This window comes from Melopsittacus undulatus, chromosome 3 (genome assembly GCF_012275295.1).
Source record: "Melopsittacus undulatus isolate bMelUnd1 chromosome 3, bMelUnd1.mat.Z, whole genome shotgun sequence".
Lineage (NCBI taxonomy): Eukaryota > Metazoa > Chordata > Aves > Psittaciformes > Psittaculidae > Melopsittacus > Melopsittacus undulatus.
Genome location: NC_047529.1, coordinates 88,269,041 through 88,296,450, shown reverse-complemented (window position 1 = coordinate 88,296,450; position 27,410 = coordinate 88,269,041). Strand labels below are relative to the sequence as shown.

The 27,410-nt window shown below is 38.5% G+C and overlaps 1 protein-coding gene across 3 annotated transcripts; it reads left to right on the top strand.

Moving 5' to 3' along the window:
- COG2 (component of oligomeric golgi complex 2) lies at positions 1 to 27,155 on the top strand. Of its 3 annotated transcripts, none has more exons than XM_005148590.2 (18): positions 1 to 180; positions 989 to 1,150; positions 1,916 to 1,981; positions 2,876 to 2,956; positions 3,572 to 3,675; positions 4,543 to 4,651; positions 6,381 to 6,560; positions 7,924 to 8,048; positions 9,315 to 9,441; positions 13,136 to 13,275; positions 16,529 to 16,590; positions 17,863 to 18,014; positions 18,978 to 19,178; positions 19,696 to 19,768; positions 20,746 to 20,888; positions 24,376 to 24,515; positions 24,996 to 25,176; positions 26,719 to 27,155. In XM_005148590.2, the coding sequence occupies exons 1-18, from the start codon at positions 109 to 111 to the stop codon at positions 26,818 to 26,820; spliced, it is 2,220 nt and encodes a 739-aa protein (XP_005148647.1). In that variant the 5' UTR covers positions 1 to 108; the 3' UTR covers positions 26,821 to 27,155. The 3 variants fall into 3 exon arrangements, with proteins under 3 accessions (XP_005148647.1, XP_030904429.1, XP_030904428.2); XM_031048569.2 differs by having other exon boundaries at positions 134 to 180; positions 1,027 to 1,150; XM_031048568.2 differs by lacking the exon at positions 1 to 180 and adding an exon at positions 531 to 633 and having other exon boundaries at positions 1,027 to 1,150.
- The last annotated feature ends 255 nt before the right edge of the window (positions 27,156 to 27,410 follow it).

The following is a 27,410-nucleotide window of genomic DNA, read 5'->3' as shown; positions in this document are numbered from 1 at the left end:
TTGGCGCAGGCCGGAGCCTGCCCCGTCTGTGCCGTGCTGGCAGAGGAGGCGGTGCTGTGGGAGCCGCCAGTCTTGCCGCCGTGGTGGGACTGCCGGGTTGGCCTGGTCATGGAAGCGAAGAAGATGAACCTGCCGCGGGGCCCTGAGAACCTCTGCTTTGACAAGGACGAGTTCATGAAGGTGAGTGAGGGCTGCGGAAGGATACTGGGGACTCGGGGCGCCGCGAGGCGCCTCTTGAGGAGGGAGGTGGCGGGTTCTCTGCGGGATGAGGGGGGTCCGGAGCCTTGGTCGGGCACTTTTAATTCCACCACGGCTCTTTCCCCGGGCTGAGGCCCCTGGAGGATCGCTGTGTCAGCGAAGGGGGTTCGGCACGTTTGCAAGGCCAGGCGGCTTGCGCCTCTGCTTTTGCACCGAACAGGACTTGCCTCTGCGAGGTTGAACCGGAACCTGAGCGACGGGGCGGAGGGGAGGAGAGGGGATGGGACGGGAGGAGAGGCCTGTCCGAGACGACAGCCGTGGGTTGCAGCCGGATGGCCTCTGTGTCGGGCCAGGTGCCGCGGGTCACCTCCTGGGGCAGACTGCAGGCATGCTTCCTCCAAGTCAGCCTCTGCGTGCTTTGAAGCCAAGTTGCAGGTAGACTGATAGCCGGCATTCGGGCCTCATTGCTTGGAGAGCTTACAAATAATTTTTAATACTGTGTTCCGGCATGTGTTTGGGTTTTCTTTAAGAGTGTACAAGGAATATACAATCCTGTGTTTTGGAGAGCTAATCTTTTAGGTACTGTGACCCACGACTTGTGTGCTTTTGGGATTAAAGACCAACATTTAAAACTACTTTGTTAAGTAGCCTTTTTGCCTCCCCACCCCTCAAGCTTTAGTTTGGTCAGCTCTCTGGTATAAGGAATACTTTATTTTGGAGGTGGGGAAGGATGTGTTCCTGGTTTGAACTTCTAACTTACATCCTTATCTCTTTCCTGTTTGGTTTACAGCCGGATTTTGATGTTGATCACTTTGTATCTGACTGCAGGAAGCGTGTGCAGTTGGAAGAGCTCAGAGAGGATCTGGAGCTCTATTACAAACTCCTTAAAACTGCTATGGTGGAACTCATAAATAAGGACTATGCAGATTTTGTTAATCTCTCAACAAATCTAGTAAGTGTTATTAAATTGTACTATGTAGTTCAGACTTCATGTAGTTTAGTAAGATTTTTAGTTTACATATGACAAGTATGTGGCTTTATTTTGGCAGTGTCATCTTAAACTGACCCCTTGAGACTCCCTGAGAGAAACTGAAAGACAGATCCTGGTACAGAATTGCTGTTGGTCTGTAGTAAAAGTTTTAGATGAATGCTTTTTGTCTTGAAAAACTAATTCACTAGGAAGTTAGACTCCAGGCAACATTTTTCTTTTTCAAACTGCCAGCAGTTGTAAAATTGAAGGAAATACATCATTAGAATAGCAATGATGCAAATAAGGGCATTCTGAAGGATTTTTATAGAAGACTTTAAACTTACTATACAGTCAGTATATCTTTAAAAAAAACCCAAACAAACCAACCAAAACCCAAAACAAGACCAAAGACCTCATCAACATGTTTGACTGATAATTGTGATTATTTTCATATTAAAATGTCTTGCCCACTGTGTCTCCTGCTCTTTCATTGCAATTCATCCAGGATTGAATTATACAGGTTCAAAGACTGAGATTTACCATTTTTTTAATGGGAAGAAAAGTCTGATGTCTTTATGCCTGTATGTGGGGTAACATATTTTTGAATTGCATTTAAAACTGGAGACTATAAAGGGAAGATATCTTTTGTCAGTTCTCTTTTAGTATCTGTAGAGTGGTTTCTTTGTCATTAATTCACATATGAACTTATAAAAAATGTCATAAATGTTTTTATTATAATTGTTTTAGGTTGGCATGGACAAGGCTCTTAACCAGCTTTCAGTACCCTTGGGACAGTTAAGGGAAGAAGTTATGGTATGCTCAAAATGATCATTGTACGCAGCTTGGTAAACTTCAGCTCATTTTCATATGTTGTACAGAATGTCTTTTACTTATGTCACTGATTATTAAAATAAACTTGAAAATTAATGACTTAGAATGATAGTAGGAGAAGCATTGTGTTTTCAAGCAGTTGTAGTAGCACTAAATTTACATTTTCATGAAGATATAAAAGAAGATTCCTTAAACATGATAAATGAATGAACTCTTAAAAGACAAGTTTATGGTGAAATATTGATTCTGTTTCAATATTTGAGTAACATTTTAGTAGGTAGTAAATAATTCAGAAACAACACAGGCCCCTTAAGGACTTTTTTTCCCTCAGAGCTGTGGTTTAACTATAGGAGATCACCCTCTTGAAGGTGGGTCTTGGTCTCCCACAGTGGCTTGGTCTTCAGCAGAGAGCAATTTTTGATCACCTTGGCAGCCAGTTCAGAGGGATGTTTGCTGCGTAAATGTGCCTTCAAAGTATCACAGCCTTGATGTCTAAAACAGACAACAGGTTCAGTTACCATAGATAAATATTTATTATGTGAAAAAATGGAACTTAAGTCTGATTTCTGTCTTCAGTTTCAAGATATCTTATTGGTTTTATTGGTTGTTTCTGGGTGAAAGGTGGTTTGTTCTCAGTAAGAACACTTCTAGTCAAAATGATGAAACTTCTAGTGGCAATACTTAAGGAGCAGGTTATACTTTTAGTTATTTAGTCTTATTTCTGGCTTTTTCATGGAGGGCAGTGGATGTACTGTAGCTTTTATCACTCCTGTATTCCTAGTAATCTTTCTCCTGTTTTTAGTTAAGATTTTTGAGTTAAGGTTTTTTTAAACCTTAAGTGGGAACTGACCTTTACATAGTGACTTTCTCTCTCAGAGTCTTAAGTCTTGTGTCAGTGAAGGAATCCAGGCAGTAGATGACCGGATGACTAAACAAGAAGATATCAGAAGAAAAAAGGTATAACAGCTAAATTATTACTTTTAAAAGGTCCTCCTTAGGATGACTTTGGTTTTGCCACTAACCCGGGGAAAAAAAAATTGAAGAAGTTCTAGGCTGCTAAGATGCACACTGTGCAGGATTTTGTACCTGTAAAAACAGTTACTGAGTTCTAGTTGACAGAATTTTTATTTTTTTTTTACAGTATCTAATTGAGCATAAATATTTGACTTTATTTGCCAAAAACATACATTTTTTTATTTGGTTGGCTTTTGTTTCTACTGTAGTTGCTTATGTTTCTGTTTATAGTAGTATATAAACTTGCTTATGATGAATGTCATTGCAATATGGTAGTTTTAATTTTTATATGGGGGCACTAGCATTTGTCTTTCTTCTGAACTTGGGAAAATATCAGGGATAAGAACATCTGTTCTACGTCTGTGACAAAAATGTGTCTGCAGGGTTTTATGGACTTACGTGAGGAGTACTTCAGCTGAGACATGGCTTGAGTATTATGATGAAAGGAGAAAACTTATATTAGTAAAAAAAAATAAACTATCCAAAATATCTTCAGGGTCATTAGATAATGCAAATTGGGGTAGGGGTCATCCATGAAAATTTTTTCTTTAATTGCAGATGTGTGTCCTGAGACTTATTCATGTTATTCAGTCCATTGAGAAAATTGAGAAGATACTACATTCTCAAGGCAGTAAAGAATTGTCCTCGTTAGAGGGAAACAGGTAAAAAATGTGTAATCCTCAGTTCTGCTTATAACTGATGGGACTAACTTTATTTCATGGTATTACTGTAGATAAGTTTACAAGCATTAGGATATTTAGAAAGGTAACTCTGATGGAATAAGTGACTGTTACTTTAGTTCTAAATTGCAGTGCTTTCAGTAAATGTGCTTTTTGAAGTTGCATGCAATATTATTTTTTTCTTTGAAGTCACTAATCCTGTCATGTCTGAAATAGTCTCTACACTACATTTTATTCCAATACCACATTTAAGTAAAATGTGAATTAGCTTTTCTTGTTTTCCCTGCTTTATATATAACCAAAAGGACGGCTGCAAGAATAGTCTAAGGTAGGCAAGCCACACATTTAAACTTCTGGTACAACGAAGGTTTGTGACAAATTCCAACAGACTCACAAGTTTGTTTTTTAACAACTTCAGGGAAAGAAAGGTAGGACTGCTTCTTGGGAGATAGCTGTCACATAACAGAAAGGGGAAATAAGAAACAAATCTGGATGATGAAGAGCACTTACTGCAGTTTCTAAGCTCTGCAGGGCTGACTTTTCATGTGACAATGAACAGCACTGCCATATAGAAGATAGTGCTTCATGCTGAGGCGAGATCTTATGTTCCTCTCACCTTTAGTTCACCTACTTCATATCTTAGTAGCCCCAAAACAACTCTAGTCATGTTGTCTGTTCCAGATTATTATTACATGATTGCAGTAATTATATTAGCACCTATCAGGATTATAACCACTTAGATTAAACCACAAAAATTGGGGGAGAGCATTATCTATCTGAAGCAGATGAAACTGAGTTGATTTGAAAGAATCTGACTATATATTCCATCTTGTATCATCTCTTTTCTAGCTCACTTTTAACAGGACAGGTTTTAGAGAGAATTGCCACAGAATTTAATCAACTACAATTTCATGCAGTACAAAGCAAAGGAATGCCCCTTTTGGACAAAGTAAGACCAGTAAGTATTGCATGGTAGCCATGGTAGCCAACTTAACGTTTGCAGGGTCAAGCAAAACCAATAAAATTGAAAGACAAATGCCTGTTTTGACAGAGTTTTGTTGAATTAATGTATGGGTAAAAATGTGTTTCAAGAGGTAATTTTTATCAGTCAAGTAGAAGTATTGCTTCTGAAGGTTTAGGCTTTGTTTCCTAACTTTAGAACAAATTACGTAGAATAAGAGTAGGAAATACGACAAATATTTTGTCAGCCTAATGTATCTTGCAGTTTGCCTGTTTGATGATATTGAGGGTACCATCAGTTCTAGAGACTGATGGTTTTGTTAGCTGCAGTGTATAGACCAGAATATAAATGGAGTATTTCTAGAGAGTTGCTGTCTTGAGTATATTCAGGTTTGTCTTTTCATGAAATTTATTGCCAAACTCTGGCTATTCAGCTTGGTACACTAATCTCTCTAATAGTTTGTTTGTAGTAACTACTGTCACAGATGAATTGATGTTTTGGTGGGTTTTTTCTTCTATCCATTCATTGGGAAGAGGGAATAAATGAAAACTTGTGCTGAAAGGTAGATATTATGGAGACGGGGTAATGTTTTTACTGGGTTAGCATGGCGTTGGCATGTAAGGTAGTTGCTGGCTAGTAAGGTAGTTCATAGTTCCATTTTTTCATTATATACACATGCCTGTTGGCAATATAAACATGTCTCAGCTGAAGACTTCCATGATACCATGCTGATACATGGACAGTTTACAAGACCGTTCTGGACACTTTGTTATCAGACATGGATAATAATAGGAGTAAGTGTGAGCAGCAGAGTAGTATTCATGGTGAGAGAACCTTTGTTACTTTGTTGTGTGGCTTCCTTAAGAGTGCTTGCCAGGACTTCTGTCCTGTACTTTGTGTTGCTAAGGTCATCAGATTGTAAGTTTCCTGACCCAGCAGTTGGGTTACTGACTTGTCATTTTTAGAACAAATTCTGTGGAATTGTTTGAGGATGGATGAACACAACAGCATGCAAAAGGGCAGAGAATAATTTTGACTGGTTAAATGGTAGTTCAGCTGTAACTACTAATGTGTGTTTCTGAACTTGCTTCAGATACAGAGTTGTAAGGACCATCTTGGGCTAGCAGTGTATCTGCAGGTAGGGTAGCAAGGAGTTGGATCTAGTGGAAGAGATGTAGCAGGAGATCTGGAATAAGGGTTAGCAAAAAGAACGTATGTTGACTGAAGTAGCTGTTTGGCAGAAGCCAGAAGGAATCTAATGTTGTAATTTTTTTTGTACCGGTGTCACTCAGTGTCTTTGGTTTGCAGTAATTTGACAAGTAGTGCTGGGAACACATTGTCAGGTTTTGCAGTGAGGGATGAATGCCACAGTTGTTATCCCAGTGACTTGCTGTAAAGCTGTTTGTGTGTTATCACACATAGTGGTTCAGTTCAACAAGGAACATTTATCAAATTTTCAGGATAAAGGTGACTTTAGATAAGTTAACACATAATTTGCAACATATGGAGGAAAATACTTGCCCTTTAGCCTTATTCTAATAAAAACTCTGTTAAATAGTATCAGTAACCCACTGAGCTTGTGCTAATGTTCATTTCTTGCTAACACTTAATAAAATCTGTTCACCTTTCAAATGATAATAGTAAACTGAGGTATTTCTGGAAGAATTTACTTCAGCAATAATGACAAGGCTTTATTTTTTATTACTATATTTGTTTCTTGTCATAGCGTATAGCTGGAATAACAGCCATGTTGCAGCAGTCTCTGGAAGGGCTGCTCTTGGAGGGCCTTCAGACTTCAAATGTTGACATAATACGTCACTGTCTTCGCACTTATGCAACAATTGACAAAACACGGGATGCAGAGGCTTTAGTTGGTCAAGTGCTTGTAAAACCTTATATAGATGAGGTAAGATAAAAACATGAATCCTAAGAAAATTAATTGTTTTGTGAGCATGCTTATTTTTCCTGTTAAACTCCAGCTTTCATCATCAGTTTCAAAATGCCTTTGAGGAGAGAGCAGGAGAACTGAGCACCAACACAAAGTCGCTTTGTTTGTTGTTGTTATTTTAGAAAAAAGGGATTCTCTTTCTTACCTGTGGAGTTTTTTTTTTGGGCCAAGGAGTCCAAAAAGCAAACCTTAAACCAAGCATATAACTGCAGTAAAATCCAGTTTATTCTGGACCAGGGTGCATCTGTGATAACTGGATCAGATCTGGGGTTTGCATTTCTCTGTGGCTGGCTCAGAAACAAGCAAATGCATCAAAAATAGTTCTGAGTGCACTGTCCTTTTCTTCCTATTGTCTGAAGAAGCAGTTTCTACGTTTTCTAGCTGTTCCCTGTGACAGACCAGTATGTCTGATACCACCTGAGCTATATGTTGTTGTCAGTAGGATGTTTCTTTTCTGCTGCTGGGAATGAAACATTTAAAATTTTCCTGATTTTATTTTGTATGCATACAGATTTATAAAGCAAAACTAGCTCCTGGCTTTGGATGGGAGAGGGAGTCAATGGGTGGTTGTCTTCCCGTTAAGGACAAACTTCCTTTGGGTGCTTGCTAATGCTGTAGCAACTGCTCTAGTGGGGGACAGGTCATCTTTCCCCCTCAGTTTTCTCAGTGCCTATTCTTTCCCCACTTCTGCACCATTCTGCTTCTTTATGTAGCAAGAGGCAAAAGTGCTCAGACAGGTAAAAGAATACTAAGAAATGTAAGCTATGGTTCTCTTCTTGTATTGTCTAACTATTGTCTGTCTTCTCTTTATGGCAGCAATTGTCTGTGTTCACTGGATATGGGGTACTGTCCAGGCAAACTATTATGCTAGCTGCATTAAAGGCTTAGCATTTTCACAGAAGATTCTTGGCTATTGGCTTACCTGCATGTGGGATTGAGCTATCAACATCTAAATTTAGAAGAGATTTATGACTTTGTTCTGAGATTCGATTAGCTTTTCCCAGTTATCCATTTAATTTCACAGACTGGTTCAGGTGTCAGTGATGTATGAAGTGGGTGGGGAGCCAGACTAGCATTTAAAAGTAAGAAACTCATTCCCTTTTTTGGGGCCAATCTTCCCAGCTAGAGTGCTGCATTAAAGGAAGTAATAATTCAAGCTGGCAAGTTATACTTGGGAACTGTAATATAAAAAAGTAATATACTGACTGTCCCAATGTTTGGCTTGCAGTGGTAGGAGTTTTGAAGGACTAGACTGTGAGTCTTGCATTACAGTATTTTATATTCACTTTTCTGGCATTTAACATTGAACTCTTCCTGGCAGGTGATTGTGGAACAGTATGTTCAATCTCATCCTAATGGCCTTCAGTCCATGTACAATAGACTACTGGAATTTGTTCCTCATCATTGCCGTCTCTTGCGTGAAGTAACAGGCGGAGCTATTTCGAGGTAAGTATCTTGTGGTTTCTTTCGATTGCACTGAAGTTACAGCAAATATCATACACTTCCAAAATGCTGTACGTAATTAGCTTTGATGTACAAGCCACCTATCTGGCCTTTCCTGAAGATTCAGTCAGGTTTGATTTCTGGTTCATATCTGTTTTTTTCAAAACAGAACACTAGACTTCCTGGGTGCTGGGGCCCAGACCTTCAGAGGAGGGAAAGAGAATCCTTTGTTTCAGTAGTAAAATTTAGTACTGTTCATAGTACAGTGTGTCAGATACCTTGTATTTTGAATCCATTAAATATGATTGTTCATTTCATTCAAAGAGAAGGGCATAATAAAGCTATTAAAAAATACAAGTTCAAATATTATTGGGTTGCTAGTGCACAATGGTCCCCAAAGGCTTGCTGGTTTTTTGCATGTACTAGAACTACAAGTTTAATTGATTTGTACTTTCAGTGTCTTCTCTAAAGGTGCTTAATTCCTTATGCAATTAAATTGGCTGTTTTGAGGGCTAAATAATTCAGGTCTACTGAATTGTATCCATTTATTCATCTGTTTGCAGGCTAGTTAATATAGTAGACTGCTGTAATTAGCAAAACTATGGATGTAGCCTCTAGGGACTGCAGAATTACTTTTTCTAATTAGTCATCCATTGCGGAGCTTTTTATGACTCCTAAATTATGCTAACATTTCAATTCTTTTAATCCCTCAGCAAGTTATAATCTTTCTTCTTAATAATGGAATCTTTCTACTTTGTACTGTGATGTACTGAACTGGAATTAAATGCTTGTATCTCTTCTGCTCTCAATTTATAAATTTTTGTAAGCAAGGTAGCTTTTAATCTTTAGCTTTGAAGCACAGTGTCATGTATAAATACAGAGTGGAACAATTATGAAGAAGTTGTGCTTCTTTCCATTACGTTAGTTGCATTACTCAATACCTCTTTGGAGTTGTTAAAACCTGAAATACACAAGAATAGGAGTTTTCAGCTGAAATGTAATCATCTTCCAGAACACACTTGCAAAATATATAACTGATAAGATTTTAAAGCACTTTGAGAGTTATAAAAGATACTTTGCATTTGCTGAGACTGTGGGATTGCATAGGAGACCTCAAAGGAAGAATAATTTAAAGGAATTAGCATACCTACATAGAAAAACTTAACTGCATCTTGTCTAATGCAGTGCATATCTTTTTAGTTAATCCTGCCTTCACATATGAGGCTGATGGTAAAATATAACTGTGGAATAATTGCAATTTTATTTCAGTGAAAAAGCAGATATTGTTCCTGGATATGATTTCTTAGTGAATTCAGTGTGGCCAGAAATAGTACGTGGTTTAGAAGAGAAATTACCATCACTGTTTAACCCTGGAAATCCAGATGTGTTTCATGAGGTAATGTTGGTTTTTTTTCATTTGTGATTACCTTGTCATATACAAGAATTGAATGAGTTATATTCTCTAGGTTTTTCTTTTCCTTGCTGCTTTTGTGTAAATTCATATTGTTGCATGGGGTTATCTCAAATCACTTGATGTAATTTTCATAGGAATAAATTCTCCCCTCAAGTTTGCCAGGAAATCTCATACAGGAGTTCTTGGAAGCCACTAATGATGTGAATTTGGTCTTAGCATTTGTTTTAGGAGTGGGTGTTCCTTCTTAATTGTAGAATTGCAGCATAAGTGAAGGTGGGAGGGGACAGCTCCAGTGTTTGCCCAAGAGTAGGACTTCTGCATAGAAAAGGTTCTAAAGGTAATGCAATACCTGAGTTGCAACTTGCTTTCTACCATGGTTGGTTAAAAAAATTTGTTTCACTTGCTTGTTTTAGTTTTTGCTTTCTTTCAGTACTGCAGATTGTGTTGTGATTAAAATCATGAATCAACTAATAGAAATAAAAATATTTGGAGGCAGTATGATAAGGTTTAGAACATAAAAGATGTATTTTCTGTGGTATTGCAGTTAATTATGAAACCAGGTTATATGATAAAATGAATTTAAACTACTTGTCACTTTTATATTTTCATCATTGGCAGCACTGCCCTGCCTCTAGAAGATCATCTTACTAATGTTGAAACAGATTTCTTAGTCTGGTATGACTGGCTGTGGCACTACTTGATTAGTATGTCACAAGCAGAAAATATGAGCTTTATGCTCTTCTTCATGTCCTGTCTGTCTGTATTTAACAGGACTGTTGAAATAGTTGATTTTTTTTTTTTTAACTTGCAGCTTGACTCATGATTACTGTGAAACTTTTTCTTTTCAAGATGGAGATGGCAGGCAATAAAAAGTAGTGTGAATGAAAGCACAGTAGGCGGGTCAGAACAGATAACTTAGAGAAATGTTAAATTGCTGGTGGAGGTGTCTCATGATTCTTCTTCCTGTGATCATGCAAAACTGCTTTTGCCTAAATACTTGTATTTGTCTTGGAATTTAAGATCTTTTTCATACAGATATATGAATAATTGAAGGCAGGTAGGTATGACAGTGAATGTTTGCAGGGCAGGCTCTGAATTAGAAGCAAATAAAATAGATGTTGAAGGAAGTTATGGTAACGCTGTGCGGACGACACTGTAGTATGTTCCCCCTCCTGGTAAGAACACTGTTTCCCATACAGTTTCAGTCACTCTTCAAGCTTTCACCTAATGCCGTGAATGCTGCAAATTGTGACCCATGCTGGGCTTCTGTTGTCTCTGCTCTTTGGTTTACACAAGAATGTATTTTATCTGCAGAAGAGCTGGGTTTGTTGTTTTAAATGAATTGGTTTTAAAAGGCTGTCATATTATACTGATACTGACCAGCAGTGACATTCTGTTTATTAAACAAACAAACATAAAACCCCAGCATCTCCACATGACTTTCAGGTAAACCATGTAGTAAGTCTAAAGTACTTTCCAAACTCTTTGACTACTTAAGTGACTCAGAATCTAAACCATTACATTTTTTTACCTAAAAATCAATAAGAAGTTGAAATGTCAAGTATAAAAATTTCTGTCTGAAGACTGTTAGTTCTGAAATAAGAAGGGGAAAAACAACTATTAAAATTGTTTCTGCACTCCTGATAAGCCAAGTAATGCAACACAGATTTGAGACAGTAATCTTCTAGCTGTGTTCTCTAGATAAATAGAAATGCAGAAAAGTGTTTTTTTTTTTCCAGGTTTGTTTGCATAAGTACATATGTATAGGTTTAATGCTGAAAAGTTTGAATATGCAGTATTATCTTTGGGGAGGTTTTTAGATATAAAGCAGGAGAATAGAAAAATTATTTTTTGAATCCTGGAAAAATTGAACTGGCAGTGTAAGCATGACTGTTAAATCCATGCACCATTTACTTATGCAGAGTTTTCTTAAAATTGTTTCATGTTGTTGTGCCCTTATTTCTGAATCAGATTTGTAGATTTACAGGGTATGTGAAAAGAATGCTTCTTTTATCCCTGAATATTCATTTGATATTGTTTAAGTTAGGTTCCTCTGTTAGAAAATTGCTCCATTTTGTTTCCCACTTTAGCTTCTCTTGAAGTCAGCAATTCAGTCCTAAAAGCTGAAATGGGAATGAGCTTTACAGTTAGTTCTCTCTCTTGGATATAATGTTATCAGTAACTAAATAAATGTCTTTTGAGTTATCTTCTACTTTGAACATGAGTGTTAGGTCTTTTATGAGTTTTTTTGGTTTATATCGCTGACTAATATGGTAACAAAGCATTAACAGCTTATTTATCTTTTTACATTGCTGAGTTTAATATCTAAGAAAGGAGTCCTGAAAGAGCACTGATCTGTCATTCATTCTGGATTTAGCTCCCATACCTTGTATGGTTCCATTGTGTTATAAATACAGCTACTTTGGGAGAAAAGTCATTACCTAGAAGCTTTTGTGTGCAATTTTCAGAATGCTGTCTTGACCCACCAAACTGTCTTTACACACTACAATTGCCATGTCACAAGAAAAATATGAAAAGTTAGGAACTTGCTGGCATACACAGTGCAAAAGCCCATGTCAATACATGTCATGTAGCCACAGGAGTTTCTGAGAGCAGAACCTGCAAGCAGCAATTCAGGAGCTTTTCTGAAGAATGTTCTGCTGGTTCCTAAGAAGCAAAATTACATCGTTCACGAAGTGCTCTGGATTATGGGAAAAGTCTTGCTGCCCTGTTGCTGCTTTTACTGCAGTGAAGTCAGAAGCAGCAGAATATTCGATCAGGCTTATTTCATTAACTCACAGTGGCTTACTGAGCATGTATCATAGGTTTTAGGGCTGCTTTGGTTTGTGTGGTTTTTAAAAGAAACTTGCACATAAGCCGAACTTTTTCATTGCAGAGGTAGATTTTAGCTGTATTTCAATTCTAAATTGGTTTACATAGCCTTTGTGTTCTTGGCTTTCTGCTTTGTATGTGACTTAATTTATTATTTCATTATTTTCAGGGTATTAGTAAGTTACTGTTTAGAGTAAGCCCAAAGTGCCTTTGAGTATTAATATAATCTCTCTTTGCTTGCAACTGACCTAACACTGTTTGTAAACATCTTATTAGAAGTATACAGTGGATAAAGATAGCTTTTCTGAAATTGAAGTTCTTATGCAAATATTTGGTATTTGCAAAACATAGTTTTAGGTAAACAAGTCTAGAAATTCCTATAACACAGGTCCATATAACAAAAAAAATAGTCTTTCATTCTCATGTTTGTTTATGTTTACTTTGGGATTCATTCCTGATTATTTGTTTGTTGTATGCCTGTTATCTCCTATGACTGTTCTTAGTACTGCACAGCACTGTTCCACTCCAGTGACTAAACTCAGAACTATTCATACATCTCTCTGATCAGTTCTGCTTGTTCACGGTGCTTGGACAGTTTTATGCTTTTTAGAAGTGTCCTGCACTGGCTTTTCTTATCACAGAATAAGAGCTACTAGTTATTACAACTTACTACAATCCATGATTTTAGCCTAGCATGATTAAGTGATGGAGTTAGTGTCAGCCCATTCTGAAGTGGGATTAACTGTAGTAAATGTAATACACAAGAGTTCTGCTGGACAAGTGGTGATTTTCCTTGTCTGCTGGAACCTGGTATGTGATCACAATGCTTGTTCTCTGCCTGCAGAAGTACACTACTAGTATGGATTTTGTACGGAAATTTGAACGACAGTGTGGCTCCCAGGCCAGTGTGAAACGGTTAAGAGCTCACCCATCTTACCACAGCTTTAATAACAAATGGAATTTGCCTGTGTATTTTCAAATAAGGTTAGTATGCATTTTTTTTTCACACTTTCAAAAGTAAAAGTCAATCACAGCAAGATGATCTGGCTTAGGGTCAGATCTCATAGTTCAGTTTCCCTTGTCAGCAAATTGTAGAAGTGAAACTAAGAATTTAATTAGTCAAGTAACTGTTTTATACATCTTTTGGTAATTGAGCAAAATCACAACCAGCTGCTATTGAATATGTACTGCATTACACTGGTTTTGATACATTACTCATAAGGCATTCAGGAACAGATGTAGGTAAGTCTTGAAATCTTGTTTCAAATTCTTTTTCTCCAGTATCCCTGGAACTAAACTGTGTGTCAAAAGATGCTACTTGTGCAAATCCAGAGGAATACTTACTGTGAGGGAAGGAATCTTTCTTCTTAGAAATATAGAATTAAAGGACTTGATAACTTACAGTTTTTCCAGATCTGGAATGTTTCTGACATTCTTTGTGTCTCGCAGGATATACTCTGTGAAGTGCTGGGTCTTGCAACATGGCCTTCCCAAAGATTCCCCCTACTATTTCCTCTTCCTGAGGAGTTAAGTAATAAGTTTTAGGTTACTTTTCCAACAGGTCTGATGTATCTGCAGCATTATCTTTTACAGATCTTGCAGCTAAAAGAGAGCAGAGAAACCTAAGAAAGCCCCATCTTAATTCAAGTAATGCTAGAATGTTAATGAACAGAACAGAACGTAAAACCATATTTTTAGAAAGTGTAGTCGATCTGATTTGAGGGGTGGATACCAAGTCTCCAGGCAAGAAAGAGAACTACTGATGAAGTCTGCTATGACCTAAGTGTGCTGTGTGTAATCTCTCTTGATCCAAAACCTTCTGAGGGTCTCTAAAGAAAGGGTAGAATTTCCAAAAGAGAGGGGAGAGAAACTGATGTATTTTTTAACCTGGCGTTTTTTTATTGCAGGACTTTGTAACTGGCAGTAACAGTACAACCACAGCCACATTTATGCAGTATCTTTAATCCAGGATAGATTTGCATTATTGGTGAAAAATTTCATCCAGGAATCTTAGAAGTGCTGGAACTAGTGTAAGTGACAGGAGCATGGGGCTACGAGCAGAGCCTTGGTGTTCAGGTGTTTCACTGCATTTTGTGAAATGTAAATGCAAAGTAGCCCCAGGCTCTGACATCTGAGGGATCAGTTACTCTGGGAAAAAAAACGCTGATGTTCAACTCCAGTTTCTCCAAACTACTTAACTGTACAAATATTTGTGCTGGCCCAAGGGAAGGGGCAGGTGTACTTACTGCAGTAGCAGTGCTGAGTGCAGACTAAAAATGTCTGTTGAACTGTAGCCATTATGAACCTTTTAACAAATGTATATTATTAATAGGTGTGTGAGTCTGCCCTTTTTGTTTGAAATGTTTTGTTTGCAACTTTTCTGATAAGTGACCACTTGATCAAACTTTGATATTCTTGCTCATAAAATGGAAATGGACCTTCAGCATATTCTTTCTGTTCAAAAATGTTCTTCCCTGTTAGGTGTTCTGAGCTTTGACTAATTAAAAGAACTTTTTTAAAAAAATAATTCCTTTAATCCAGGATTACTGTAAGTCTAAATAATTCACTATTTCAATGAATGGTTGGATAACAGCAGCTGGTTTATCTTTCGCCAATTATTCCTATACATAGGAATAATATTCTTGTGTATAGGAATAATTGATAAGTTTTGAAAGTGCCCATGAATTCTTCAGTGTACAACCGTGAAAATAATGCAATATATTAATAATAAATATATCAAGGAAGCTTTTTCTTTACTGTATGTTAATATCCTTACGTCAGGATTTTTATTTAAGTATTATTCCCTGCCCATGGCAGTAGGGTTGGAATGAGATAATCTTTAAGGTCCCTTCCAACCTAAACCATTCTATGATTCTGTTATCTCACACTATGGCATTTAGAGTTAAGATAGTTGGGTTTTTTCTATTTTCAAGGATTTTTCTTCTTTTGATTACAGAAATCACATGTAACAATCAGCCCTCAGTAACGCCTTTACAAACGATCCTTTAAAGAACAGATGGTTATACAGGTGTTTCCTCTGTAGCGCTGCTGGAGCAAAGAGCCCTAGTAACTTTTTTCCTTGCCATTCCTTAAATGACACCAGTACAACTGAGTGTGGAACTGTGGTGAACCCCACACTGGGGAATTTTTTTTCCAATGTAAGAAACATTCAGCAAAAACTATGTAATTAAAAATACAATTCCATTCTCTAATCCATTTCACCATAAGATTTCCACTGCTCTGTCAGTGGAAGTGGTGCATAGGCAGGAATGAAGTTTTGAAGCCATTTCACAACTATTTCTAAAGTAAGTTTGATTGCTAAACATGCATTAGGAGTTTGAACAAGAAAAGCTAGGTGGGCTCCTGTTCTCATCCGGAAATGTCAGTTAAGAGGAATCCTATAGTTTTGTAGGCAGTTTGATAGAAAGGCCTGTATGCACATAAAAGCAAGAAAAGGATAATTAATGACAATAGAGCTTTCTATAGGGGAGGTTAAAATGATAGCTTTGTTTCAGCATTTAGAGGCAAAAGCTGGTTAAAGAATTTTCTGCAGCTCTTGCCTGACAGTTTTTAGAGGAGGGAAATGCTGTGTTGTTTATCCAGTATGCTTGAATTAAGTGAAAGTGTTGAAGGTGTCAATATTAATTTTGCTGTTGTACTAAAAAAACTGGGGAGGAAAGGGGTTTTTTTTTTGCTGTTTTAAAGGGTGAATTTTTTACAAAGGGGGTCAAAGGTATCCTGTGAGGAACTATTGATTTTTGTCAGGTACAGAATTGTTTGCAGAACCTTATGCCACTCTTCATTAACAAACATGTAGAAAGCTGAAGCCTCTGGTGTCGTGTGACATATCTAAAGGTCAGCTAAAGCAAGTGTGAGATAATTTGTTCACTTTTAGTTTAAAAACAGAAACAAAACAAAAAAAATTCCATTCTCAGAAAAGTTGAAGATTTGACACATTGTGAGCTATCATTTTGTTAATGTTTGCAATTGTGACCTTGATAATTTCCCAAAGTATCAGCTTCATATCTGCCTGTGAAATGTTAAAGGCTCATTTTCAAGTGTTTGAATGTTGGTCTCATTTATATCCCAATTTATGCTGGCAGAAAATAGTCATAGATGTAAAATCTGTCCATTGATAACACATTGAAATAATACTGAAATAAACATTGAAAAAATGTTTAGGCATCAATTTAAGCAATTATTGTATTGTAATATTCAAATCCTTTCTGTCTCTCAGATTCAGAGAAATAGCAGGGGCCTTAGAAGAAGCACTTTCAGATACACTAGAGGAAGCACCAGGTAAACTTGCAATAATAGTTTATTGCGAAGGAAATGGTGATATAACTAACTGGCTACTCTCTGTCACTGGAGTATTAAGTAGTGACATGCATCCAGTGGATTTACATGGGATTTCTGTTTTCTGATGAACTTATTGAACAGCTCATAGAGAACTGTTTCATATTTATAGAGAAGGCAATATGAGAGTATTATGCTCTTTGTGATCACTTCCTAAAAATACCCCTTTTGGCAGTAGCCCTTCAAGTGTTTTTGTAACTATCCTCTCAGTGCAAGAAGGAAGCAAATTGGCATTTGAAGTCCTCTAAGTGACAACCAAAAGCCTATGCTGTATTACTGGGGAATATTTTTCTTATTTGAGACTATGTTGAGGTGAAAGTGTTTATCTGTTGGCAGCATATGCAACATATAGGCTTGCTCTGGTTTCTCATATTGGTGTCTGCTCCAAAAATATACGCTGATTTATGAGCAGATGAGGAGATATGCACAGGAAGGATTACAGTGGAAGAGAAAATATGGTCTATTCATTAGAAGTATACTGTAATCAGAAAAGCTTACTTCAATTAACAGAGTAAATACTTATGAAGAAGGCAGCTAAGAGTCACATAAATGTATCTATGTGTGTACATATGCATGCTCTCTGAAGAGAGAAAGGAGAAAAAATCCTAATGGAGATTAAATGCATAAATCCTGCCACTTCGAGGCATTTACCTGGAGCTTGAAGACACATTCATTATGTCTCTAATTGTATGCTATAAAATGTTAGTGCATGAACTACTTTTAAAATATTTGGTTTAAATATGGATATTCCTACTGTGTTTTAAGGAAATATTTCTAGCTCAGATATAACTGTGACAGGAACAGTAGCTTAGTGCTGAGGGAATGTTACTGTTATAGCTGGAAAGCATGTCTAATAAAACTTCTTCATAAGACAGCCAAAAATTATCTTGGGATTGTTACCTTCTAAAGTAGATTATTTGGCTAAGCTGTTCCTACCTTTGTTGCAGGCAAATTCTCATCTGTTGCTTTTGCAACAGTGAAATTTAATGGAATTTGAAATCTGAAGTAGTGAAGAGCTAATATTTTATGACTGTTTTAGACAGTGCTTAATTTTTAATTAATTAATTTAATTAATTTTTAATCTTTGCTGTCTTTGTGTCTTTTTATAAGGCTTTTTTTTACCCTTTTTTTTTAATCTCAGGTAATACAATTACTCTGATTTTACATCTTTTAAACATGGGCTTAGTAACTTGATCTTTTTGTGATTGTTTCTAGATGGCAGCTCATACTGTCTTTTGGCCACCCACATGGTCTGGGCAAGTCTTCTGAAGTGCTGGTCAGATCAAATGTTTTTACCATTATTAGCACACCGCCTGTGGAAACTAAGTCTGCAGATTTTGGCACGCTACTCTGTGTTCATTGGTGAGGTAAGAGAACAGCATGCTCGGGCTTTTGGTAATTGGGTATGTCCATCAACAAGAGACGTTTTAAGCGCTTTTTTCCAGAACTTAACATTCTTTAGGAAGAATGCTTTCAGCCTGTTAATGAGTTTGTTTTATAAAAAGCACCACTAAAAAACATGTTATTAACCACAAATATGAGTGTTGCTGCGGTGTTACTGTCTGATGATTATCAAGGCTGTACTTGTATGCTTGAGGCTGCCTCTGCCACTGAAAAAAGTAGCCACAATTTTGTTCTTTTTGTGTGTTTACTCATTGATACAATGAAGAGGTTGTGAAACAGCCAGGTGAAAACTTAACCCTGTCAATAAAAAGGGGTAAATTAATCTAGATCAGTTGCTCAGCATTGAGATTATAAAACCATAAGTTTTATGGGCAACTGACTCAGTATCAATGATTTCCTGCTTCTGAGCAAGAGAGGTTGTACTTTGCTCTTCTACCACCTGCTCCAGGCGTACAAGTGTGTCCCTGTTTCTTATGTCATAGAAACATAGCATGATAGAACAGCTACAGTCTCTGTCCAGTGCTTCTTACTCTTATCACTGTACCTCAGGGAAAAGTTTGAGTCCATCTTACCTTCACATGCCCCTTAGGTAGCTGAAGACAGCAGTAAGATCTTCCTTTATCCTTTTCCTGTGATTCAGTTCTCTCAGCTAAATTGGCTCATGAAAAGTACTGATAAGTACCAGAGTTAAAACAGAGTAGTTGAATGAAGTATGTGTTTGACAGATTTGCTCAAAATCATCAACTCCATAGTGAACCAGAAACTGTTTTCAAATAACTTTTTAAACATAATTTGGGAATGCCAATATCTTTTCTAAGTGTGCCATTCTCATGTTGAGAATGTTACACATCCTTTACTGTTTCTCTTTGTCCAGCTTTAACTGCCTTCACCATTGCTGGGATTCACATATCAATTTGATGTTTCAGGTTTCTGTAAGGCCTATTTCCAGTGAGAACACAAAGGAAAGCAAAAAATCTGTGCCAGCCAGTAGAAAGGAATCTTCTGTAAGCCTCAACCCTACTGAGGAACAAGGGAACGGGTCTTCTCCAGAAAGTCAGCCATTGCCTTCTATATCTAGTACTCAGTTGGTATATATTGCTGCAGATCTGGACAAACTTCAGGATCAGGTTTGTGTGTGTCACTTTACTTACAAAAGAGACTTTATTGATCTGTGTATTATTGTTTAGCATCTTGTTCAAGAAATTAAATAGTTTAAAATAATGTACAGCTTTTTTTTAATCTTAAATGCTAATAATGGAGTGATCTAATGTAGAAAATATCCCCTGAAATAAATGGTCTACATTGTGTTTATTTGGAATAGCAGATTACAGAAAAATTACTTTGGTTATTTAAACTCTTTTTATGAGTTGCTGCTGGACTTAACAGCTAGAATAGTATGTTTCTGGTCATTTTTGGTGGAAAGCGTCACTGTGCCAGACTTCTGTGTATTTTTGGTCAATAAGGCTGAAATTTCTGTTATTTGTGAAGTATTTTTGTAGTACTAGTTTCCCATAAAAGCAGTAAAAATATAGAAAAGAAGGTGTCTTTTGATGCACTGGAGGCCTAGAATGTAGGAAAAGTAATGAAAATATGTTTATAACATAACTGTATCTATTTGGTTTTTGTTTTTGTTTTTTTGTTCAGATTCCTGACATCTTAGAAATGGTTAAACCAAAACTTGAAATGATTGGCTTCAAGAATATGTCCTGTATTGCAGGTAAAGCTGAGAAGCTGAATTTAGTCTCTTTAGTCCCTTTCTCCCAAATCCACTCTGCCAACCGAACAGCTTTTACACACAGTGTCATTATTTACAATGAAAAAATTGAAGATACTAGTGGTTTTATTACTTAAAGAAGCTTGCTTTAGGTTTAACTTGTTAAATAGAAGCTTTCTTGCCAGGCAAGGTTGGACAGGGTTTTGAGCAACCTGGTCTAGTGCAACATGTCCCTGCCTATGGCAGGGGGGTTGGGACTAGGTGGTCTCTAAGGTCCCTTCCAACCCAAACTGTCCTATGATTCTATGATCTGGAACTAATATTTTGAGTCTGGAAAATGTTTGATTAAAATTGACAGTTTGAAGTGCCTTTTTGGGGTATTTTGTTTGGTTTTTTTAATGGTAAACATGCAGCCTGATATCAATTTAGTAATTAAAGCCAAGCATGTAGCTGGTTGAGTGAACTATTCCCTGACTTCAAGTAAAGCCAGAAGTTCTGTGTTGTGAATTCCACTTACATCTCTAAGTCGGGATTATTGATAGATGTCCAAGTCCATAAGAGAGGTAGGAGCTTGTGCATGTCTCCCACTCAGTAGATGGCCTGTTGCCCATCACACCTTTGAGTATGCTGCAGTCATTCCATAGGGAATTTGGATAATGTTAGCAAGATTTTCACAACCACAGTTTCCGTGGTAGGTTAAAGCCTTTTGATTCAAGCTCCTGCTGCATTGATACTGGAAAAAAAAAATGGCAAACCTGGACAATGTTACTTTTTCCTTCCCTCCATCTGTTTTTCTGACTAAAGAATGGTTGATGTTTTATAAATGGCTGGTGTGTATTTATTTAGGAAGCATTTTGTATTTGACACCAGCAGCCATCTAGGATAGTGAGTGAGATTGGGATGATGGTGGGGTTCACATAATTTATGTTGTGATTGGGCAGGGTAGCTCAGTTTAAACTTTAGCATTTTTACTTCAATAGGAGCCTTGGAAGACTCAAAGACTTCTTTATCAGCCTGTGTGCCTACCTTGAACAGCAGGATTATCCAGGATCTCAGTGAGTCCTCCTTTGTTTACCTGAAGAGTGCACTGGAAGTTCCAAGATTATATAGGAGAACCAATAAGGTCAGTGCTAGTTGCAGATACACAAAAGTCTTGGAAAAGCCAATGCTAAGAATGTTAATCAGGCAGTGCATTTATGAGTTCTTCATGCCTGTTCATATCTGCTTGACAGTCAAGAGCCCTATTAAATACCTTGAGATAATTTAATGATTTACTGTTTTACTTCACTGCAAAGGAAAAAAAAATGGTATTTTCAAAATTTTGGGTAGAGTGACAATGAAGGGCAAGGAGTAGAGCTGTTGACTGCAAGAGGAAAAGGGTTAAAGAGGATAAATGCGTTTCCTTATGTTGTATACCGTAAGATGCAGCACTACTGAGTGGCAGGCTTCTTGTGTCTGTGTCAAGAAACTTCTTCCGAGTGAGCTAGCTGCCTGGATTTGATTCAAGAAGTATCTTGCACAGAAAGAGCAAGATGAGAATAGCTAAAAAGAGTAATTTTTTGAGAAAGTAAATAAGTAATGTTGAAATACGGTGCCAAAACCAATTGTCTGATCTTGGCTTTTTCTGATACTGACTTGCGTTTGCCAGTCTGTCTGCACAGTCATGTTGGTAGTTAGCTTGTTACCATCCAGAAATTTGAGTAACGGAAACCACAGAGTACTACAGCCTTGCCTGATTTGAACACAAAAACACTAAGATTTGGAACTCTGTAAGAGGTTAATGATGTATTTCAGGTGTTAGAGATTTTGTGTACCCTGGGTGTGTTCTGTTGCTTTGCAGTGCTTGAAGTTCACCCAAGCTAAGTGTGGATCATCCATGGAGAGATTAAATATTCTGCAACCAAAACTAGAAGAGAAGATTGTCATGGTTTGAGCATGTTTTGAGGGTGTTTTTGTTCAAGGCTTTTTCCAGCCAGGGGGAGTCTGGGAGGAAGGAGAGACAGGACACCTGACCCAGGCTAGCCAATGAGGTATTCCATACCATAGCACGTGATGCCCAGGATGCATACTGGGAAAGGGAAGGCTGGAGGGGAGAGCTCTGGAGGAAAATGGAGGAGGGAGCACATGGTGCTCGGCCAGGCAGGGTGGAGTGAGTTATGGGTCGGTGGCTGGTGGGGTGTTGTATTCTTTTCACTTGCTGTTTGCTGTATCATTATTATTTGTAGTAGTGAATGGCAGTAGGGGTTTTGTGTTATGTCTTAGCAATTAAACCGTTCTTATCTCAATCCGTGGGGGCTACATTCTTTGGATTCTCCTTCCTAACTCTCCGGGAGTTGGGGGACTTGGTTTAAACCTCGACATTTTTGGCGCCCAACGTGGGGCCCGAGGGATTGAGATAAGAACAGATCTGAGCGGATTTATGGTCTCTTGTCACAATGCTGATTTATTGGCTCTTAGAGGTTTTTCTCTGGATCTCGCTGTTTCGGGATTTTACTGGGTACTTGGTGTATGGATTGGATGTGTTTGTGTTTGTGTCGGAGGCTTGTAATACGGTGGGGCTCCGGCAGCAGGGGGGGATGGACGTGGCTGTGGACTTGGACTTGTACCAGGCCGTCCCGCTGCTCTTCGCTGTCCTTGTCCTTATCCTCGTCGTCGTCTGCGTGGAGCTGTGTGAAGCCAGGAAGGAGCGGCCCCGGGAGCTGCCGGCAGCTGAGGCTGCCAGGGAGAGCGGCACGGGGAGCCAAACGGCTGTGGCAGAGCAGCGGGAGCAGGCGGGGGAGGAGCGGAGCAGGGCGGTAGCTGAGCAGCAGGATCAGGCGGGGGGGGTGAGTCCTGCGGCCGTTCCCGACCCTCCGACAACCGAGAGTGTCCCCCGGAAGTCGCCCGCCGAGCCCCAGCAGGATGCAGGAGACTACGCAGCACTTCCCAGCAAGGCAGAGGAGGAACCGAGTCCTGCCGCCGTTCCGAACCCCGCAGCATCCGAGAATATTCCCCGGAAGTCACCCGCCGAGCCCCAGCAAGATACAGGAGACCAGGCAGCACTTCCCAGCAAGGCAGAGGAGGAAGATCTGGACTCGGGAGAAGAGAAGCTGATAGTGGGAGAACTGGCAAGCACGGCAGCTACATCAGCCCCAGTGACAAGTGCAGCAGCATCATTTGAGAGTTCTGACAGTTATGAATGGCGTTTGGGTGCCCTTGGGACCTGCCTGCTGATTGTGATGGTTTTCGGCATGGTGGCACACACACAGAGTGTGTTCCATCCACAACCATTTTGTCTGATCCCAAAAGTTAAGCAGAGTCAGGTCTGGGTCTTGTCTAAGGTTAGACAAGTACATAGGAGCACCAGGAGACTGTTCCCAAGGCTGGACAGTCATGAGTGGCAGGGCATGTGGGACAGTATGGCCAGGTATCTGATCCACTGGGCCCCTCCAGTGCTTTGGAAGCATTGGAGGTGGAAGGCAGCTGTATGGAGTCCCCAGCAGCAAGCTGTAGAACTGCTGAAGGGGACGGTGAATGATTTTGAGCCTGGTGGGCCCAGATACTTCAGGCCATCAGTCCAGAGATGCAACATAGAGATGTCTCATGATCGAGGGGTGGACTTAAGAGTGATTGTGTATTGGAAATGTGAGATCTGGGCATGACGTGAATGGTATGGAATAAGGGGTGGATAATGTCATGGTTTGAGCATGTTTTGAGGGTGTTTTTGTTCAAGGCTTTTTCCAGCCAGGGGGAGTCTGGGAGGAAGGAGAGACAGGACACCTGACCCAGGCTAGCCAATGAGGTATTCCATACCATAGCACGTGATGCCCAGGATGCATACTGGGAAAGGGAAGGCTGGAGGGGAGAGCTCTGGAGGAAAATGGAGGAGGGAGCACATGGTGCTCGGCCAGGCAGGGTGGAGTGAGTTATGGGTCGGTGGCTGGTGGGGTGTTGTATTCTTTTCACTTGCTGTTTGCTGTATCATTATTATTTGTAGTAGTGAATGGCAGTAGGGGTTTTGTGTTATGTCTTAGCAATTAAACCGTTCTTATCTCAATCCGTGGGGGCTACATTCTTTGGATTCTCCTTCCTAACTCTCCGGGAGTTGGGGGACTTGGTTTAAACCTCGACAAAGATAGAGGAAACTAGTTATCCCAAAAGCATTCCTCTGGAAAATATGCTGAAGGAGCAGGATGGCATAAGAACAGAATAAAAAATGTTTTCTGTTTAGTGAATTATAGCATGAAATAGTAGGTATTTTCACATAGATATAAGTCTATAGTGGACACTGAGTCTGTTCAGTTTTCTCTGAAATTGGCATGATCAGAAACTGCATTTAGGATAATGCCCTGATAATAGGAGTGGCTAGCTAGCACATGGATCTCTCTAAAAGCTTTGGTAATTTTGAACACTGTTCTATATCACATTGTATAACACTACTAAATGATTTTGTGATGGTGTCTTTCCTATGTATGATGACCTCTTCATTTATTTATTGTGAATTAAGTACTTACCTCTTTGCTTAGGTGCAGACTTAGGATTTTATATATGTGCTAGAATTTGGTGTTGATGCTTTCAGTAACTAAATTACTGGTTCTTTTTCCCCACCTTGTTTCTATGTCATCTACCAGGAGGTGCCAACTAAAGCTTCACCTTATGTTGACAGTGCTCTTAAGCCCTTCTACCGACTGCAGAATGAATACAAAGGTACATTGAAGCAGCCCATGATTCATCAATGGCTGGAAAGTGCCCTCTCTGAAAGCACACAAAAGTAAGAGGAACCATACCGAGCATTGTTTGCATTAATTAAAAACTCCAGTGTCCATTGAATGGGCACAGGAAGAATACCTAAAGCACTATTAATTAACTGTAACGAAAACAAGAATGTACCTGTCTTTTGGCAGGGTGTATTTCTTCAGGTATACTCTGGTCTGGCTTATTCAGCAGATGAAAAGTGGGACAGATACCTGACTTCTGCTCAGAGCTGTGCATAGAGCATTTGAAAAATTGTTTAGATCTGGTAATGTAACAGTGAACTAAAAACTTGCATTTTGTTTCAGATTTGATGTAAGACCTTAATCTTGTTATTTTCAGGGAACAGTGGGTGAATTTTCAAGAAATCTGAGCTCTACTTTGACTTTTGAAATGTATATAATGATTTCTCAGAGTCGGTGATGTACTAACGTGTATGAAGTAGACTTTTCTCTAAAAGTGAATTTTTTTTCTTTCTCATTTATCCTCCTTAATTTAGGTATTATGAAACTGTATCTGATGTGCTAAGTTCTGTTAAGAAAATGGAAGAGAGTCTGAAAAGATTGAAGCAAGCCAGAAGAACTGCAACTCCAAACCCTGTTGGTACAAATGGAGGCATGAGTGATGACAACAAAATCCGACTGCAGCTGGCCCTAGATGTTGAATATTATGGAGAACAAGTAAGTTATGAGAAACAAGTTTATTTGTTATTGTTACTAGTTTTGGAAGGGTATGAGAGAGGAAAGAGAATTTTGACTTAGTTTTTTGGTCTTGAAAGTTTTGTCATTGTGGTTGGAGGGTTGCTTTCTTTTTTCACATCTGCAAGTGACTTGAGACCTTGGTGATTGTAGATACCACTTGAGCAATGCATGCTTTTCTGTCCTTTCTTATACAAATGCAAAACTTGTGCTTAGTGCTTGGAAGCACAAAATAAAAAACACTGTATGGACAGATCAGAGGGCAGGGACCTTCCTTAGCTCTGATCATCTTTATAGCCCTGCTTTTGTTTGCCTTCTCTCTGGATATTTCCAGCCTTGACTTACTGCATAGTAAAGGGTTTATTCCCAAGAGCTTTAAAGATGTTAGCCTTATTTGTTGTTCTGAGTAGCTGTAAGTTCCTTTCAATGCCAAATACGAAACCTTAAATAACAAAATAAGAGAAGAAAATGTTCCAGGAAATGTGTGCAGTAGCTACATGAAATTGTTTAAGAATACTGTTTTGTACTAATTTATTTCTGAGAATTATATACAGAAATAAACAACATTCCTAGTGCAACTCTTTATCCTTAGCTGTCAAGCAGTTGCCATCGGTCTTGTTTGTGAGCAGATTTTGTTGATGTATTGTAACAGGTACATAAAGTCTGCCTGTGTATGAACAGATGCCTTTTACATATCTGGGACTTAAAGGAAGGAGATTTGGATGGCAGTATGGAAATCTTATTATTTGGCAGGTTTTGGCTGCGGTGGGCTTTTGTTCTTTTATTCCCATTATGTGCGCTAACATCACTGCGAAGTGAATTTAAACTGAACTGGAGTAGATCATTCATGATCACGTGGGAGCTGTTTTGGTACATGTGAACATTCCAAAGAGTTAATTCCAGCAGCAAGCACCTTTTTCAGGATCATTTCATTATGGTTTTGTTATGGATCCAGGTTTTCCTTTCTCACTGCATGCTTAGTTTCCTCATGGCCATATTTTCCTAAGTGTCAGAGCAATAGATCTCCTGAGTAAGGAACAACTCGCAGCAACCTCTATTTGTAGAGTTGTTCGTGTCCCCCAGGAAGTTGAAGGCTAGAACCATAGGCTCTTGCAGCTTTCATCACCATGCTGTTGGATATATTCATGTTTATATTTAAAATTTTGCCCAGAAACCTCATCTGAGGTTTGAAAAAAATTCAGTTGAAATCAGTGCATTAAAAACTAACTTAGAGCCAAGTTTCTCTTTCCGACCGTTTCACTGGACAACTTCCAGCTGGATTTAGTTACAGCTTGCCTAGATGATGGTTAAATATTTCCCTGCAAGCCACTACGTTAACTGTAAAGACTTAAGTGAGCAAAGTTGGCTACAAATAATTTTTTATAGCATGCACTATATGCATTTGTGGGTTTTTGCCACATATCAGTACAGGACAAATTGTGTGTTTTGCTAAATGTTTTAAGTAGAATAATCAGTGAGCTTTTGATGTTTTAAAGAAAATTAATGTATGTTCTGTGTTTTCAGATACGAAAGATGGGACTGGAAACAAGCAACCTAAAAAGCTTTTCAGCACTTACAGAGCTGGTTCTAACTGCCAGGGATCAGGCTACAGTGGAACAATCCTAGATACTTTTGAAAACGTGTGACTGAAGATAAACAGTGTCCCTAAAAGAAAGAGAATTTAACTCTTCTTTATTTTACCAAATAAAGTAGCAATGAAGTGCTTCCTGATGTATCTCAAGCAGCCAGTCTGCTCATCTACTTTCAAGATAGGCTTGTTTCACCAAGACTGAGCATTTAGCAAAGTTTTCCATTATATGGAAAGCAGTCAGAAGTTCTGAACTTTCTACTGTAGAATAAAAGTGGAAGAAAATGTGTTTTTTTATTTTTGTTGTACATCTTAAAATGTAGAAGAATGAACTTATATGATGAAAATAATATGTAATAAATTGTCTTCCTAACTTCTGGCATCCCATACATTTTTAATTCAAATGGATTCATTGATGGCTGTCAAAACCTTTCAAAGGACTTTATTCCAGCTCTTCTGGAATAAAGAAAATGCTTACAGGAATAAGAATCTGCATTTATTGTTACTGCTTTGCACTTGCCTGCTTTCCCTCATCGTAGGATATGCTTGGCTCTTGACTGAGGATTGACTGGTTTCATTTTACTGACTTTTTTTGGGGGGGGGGAGGGAGGGGGGAAAGGTGTCTGTT

Coding starts and splice junctions, on each gene's coding strand:
- COG2 (XM_005148590.2), top strand. CDS start 109: ATGGAAGCGAAGAAGATGAACCTGCCGCGGGGCCCTGAGAACCTCTGC. Junction 1,982..2,875: donor AGTTAAGGGAAGAAGTTATG/GTATGCTCAAAA, acceptor TTTCTCTCTCAG/AGTCTTAAGTCTTGTGTCAG. Junction 24,516..24,995: donor CTCTCTGAAAGCACACAAAA/GTAAGAGGAACC, acceptor TCCTTAATTTAG/GTATTATGAAACTGTATCTG.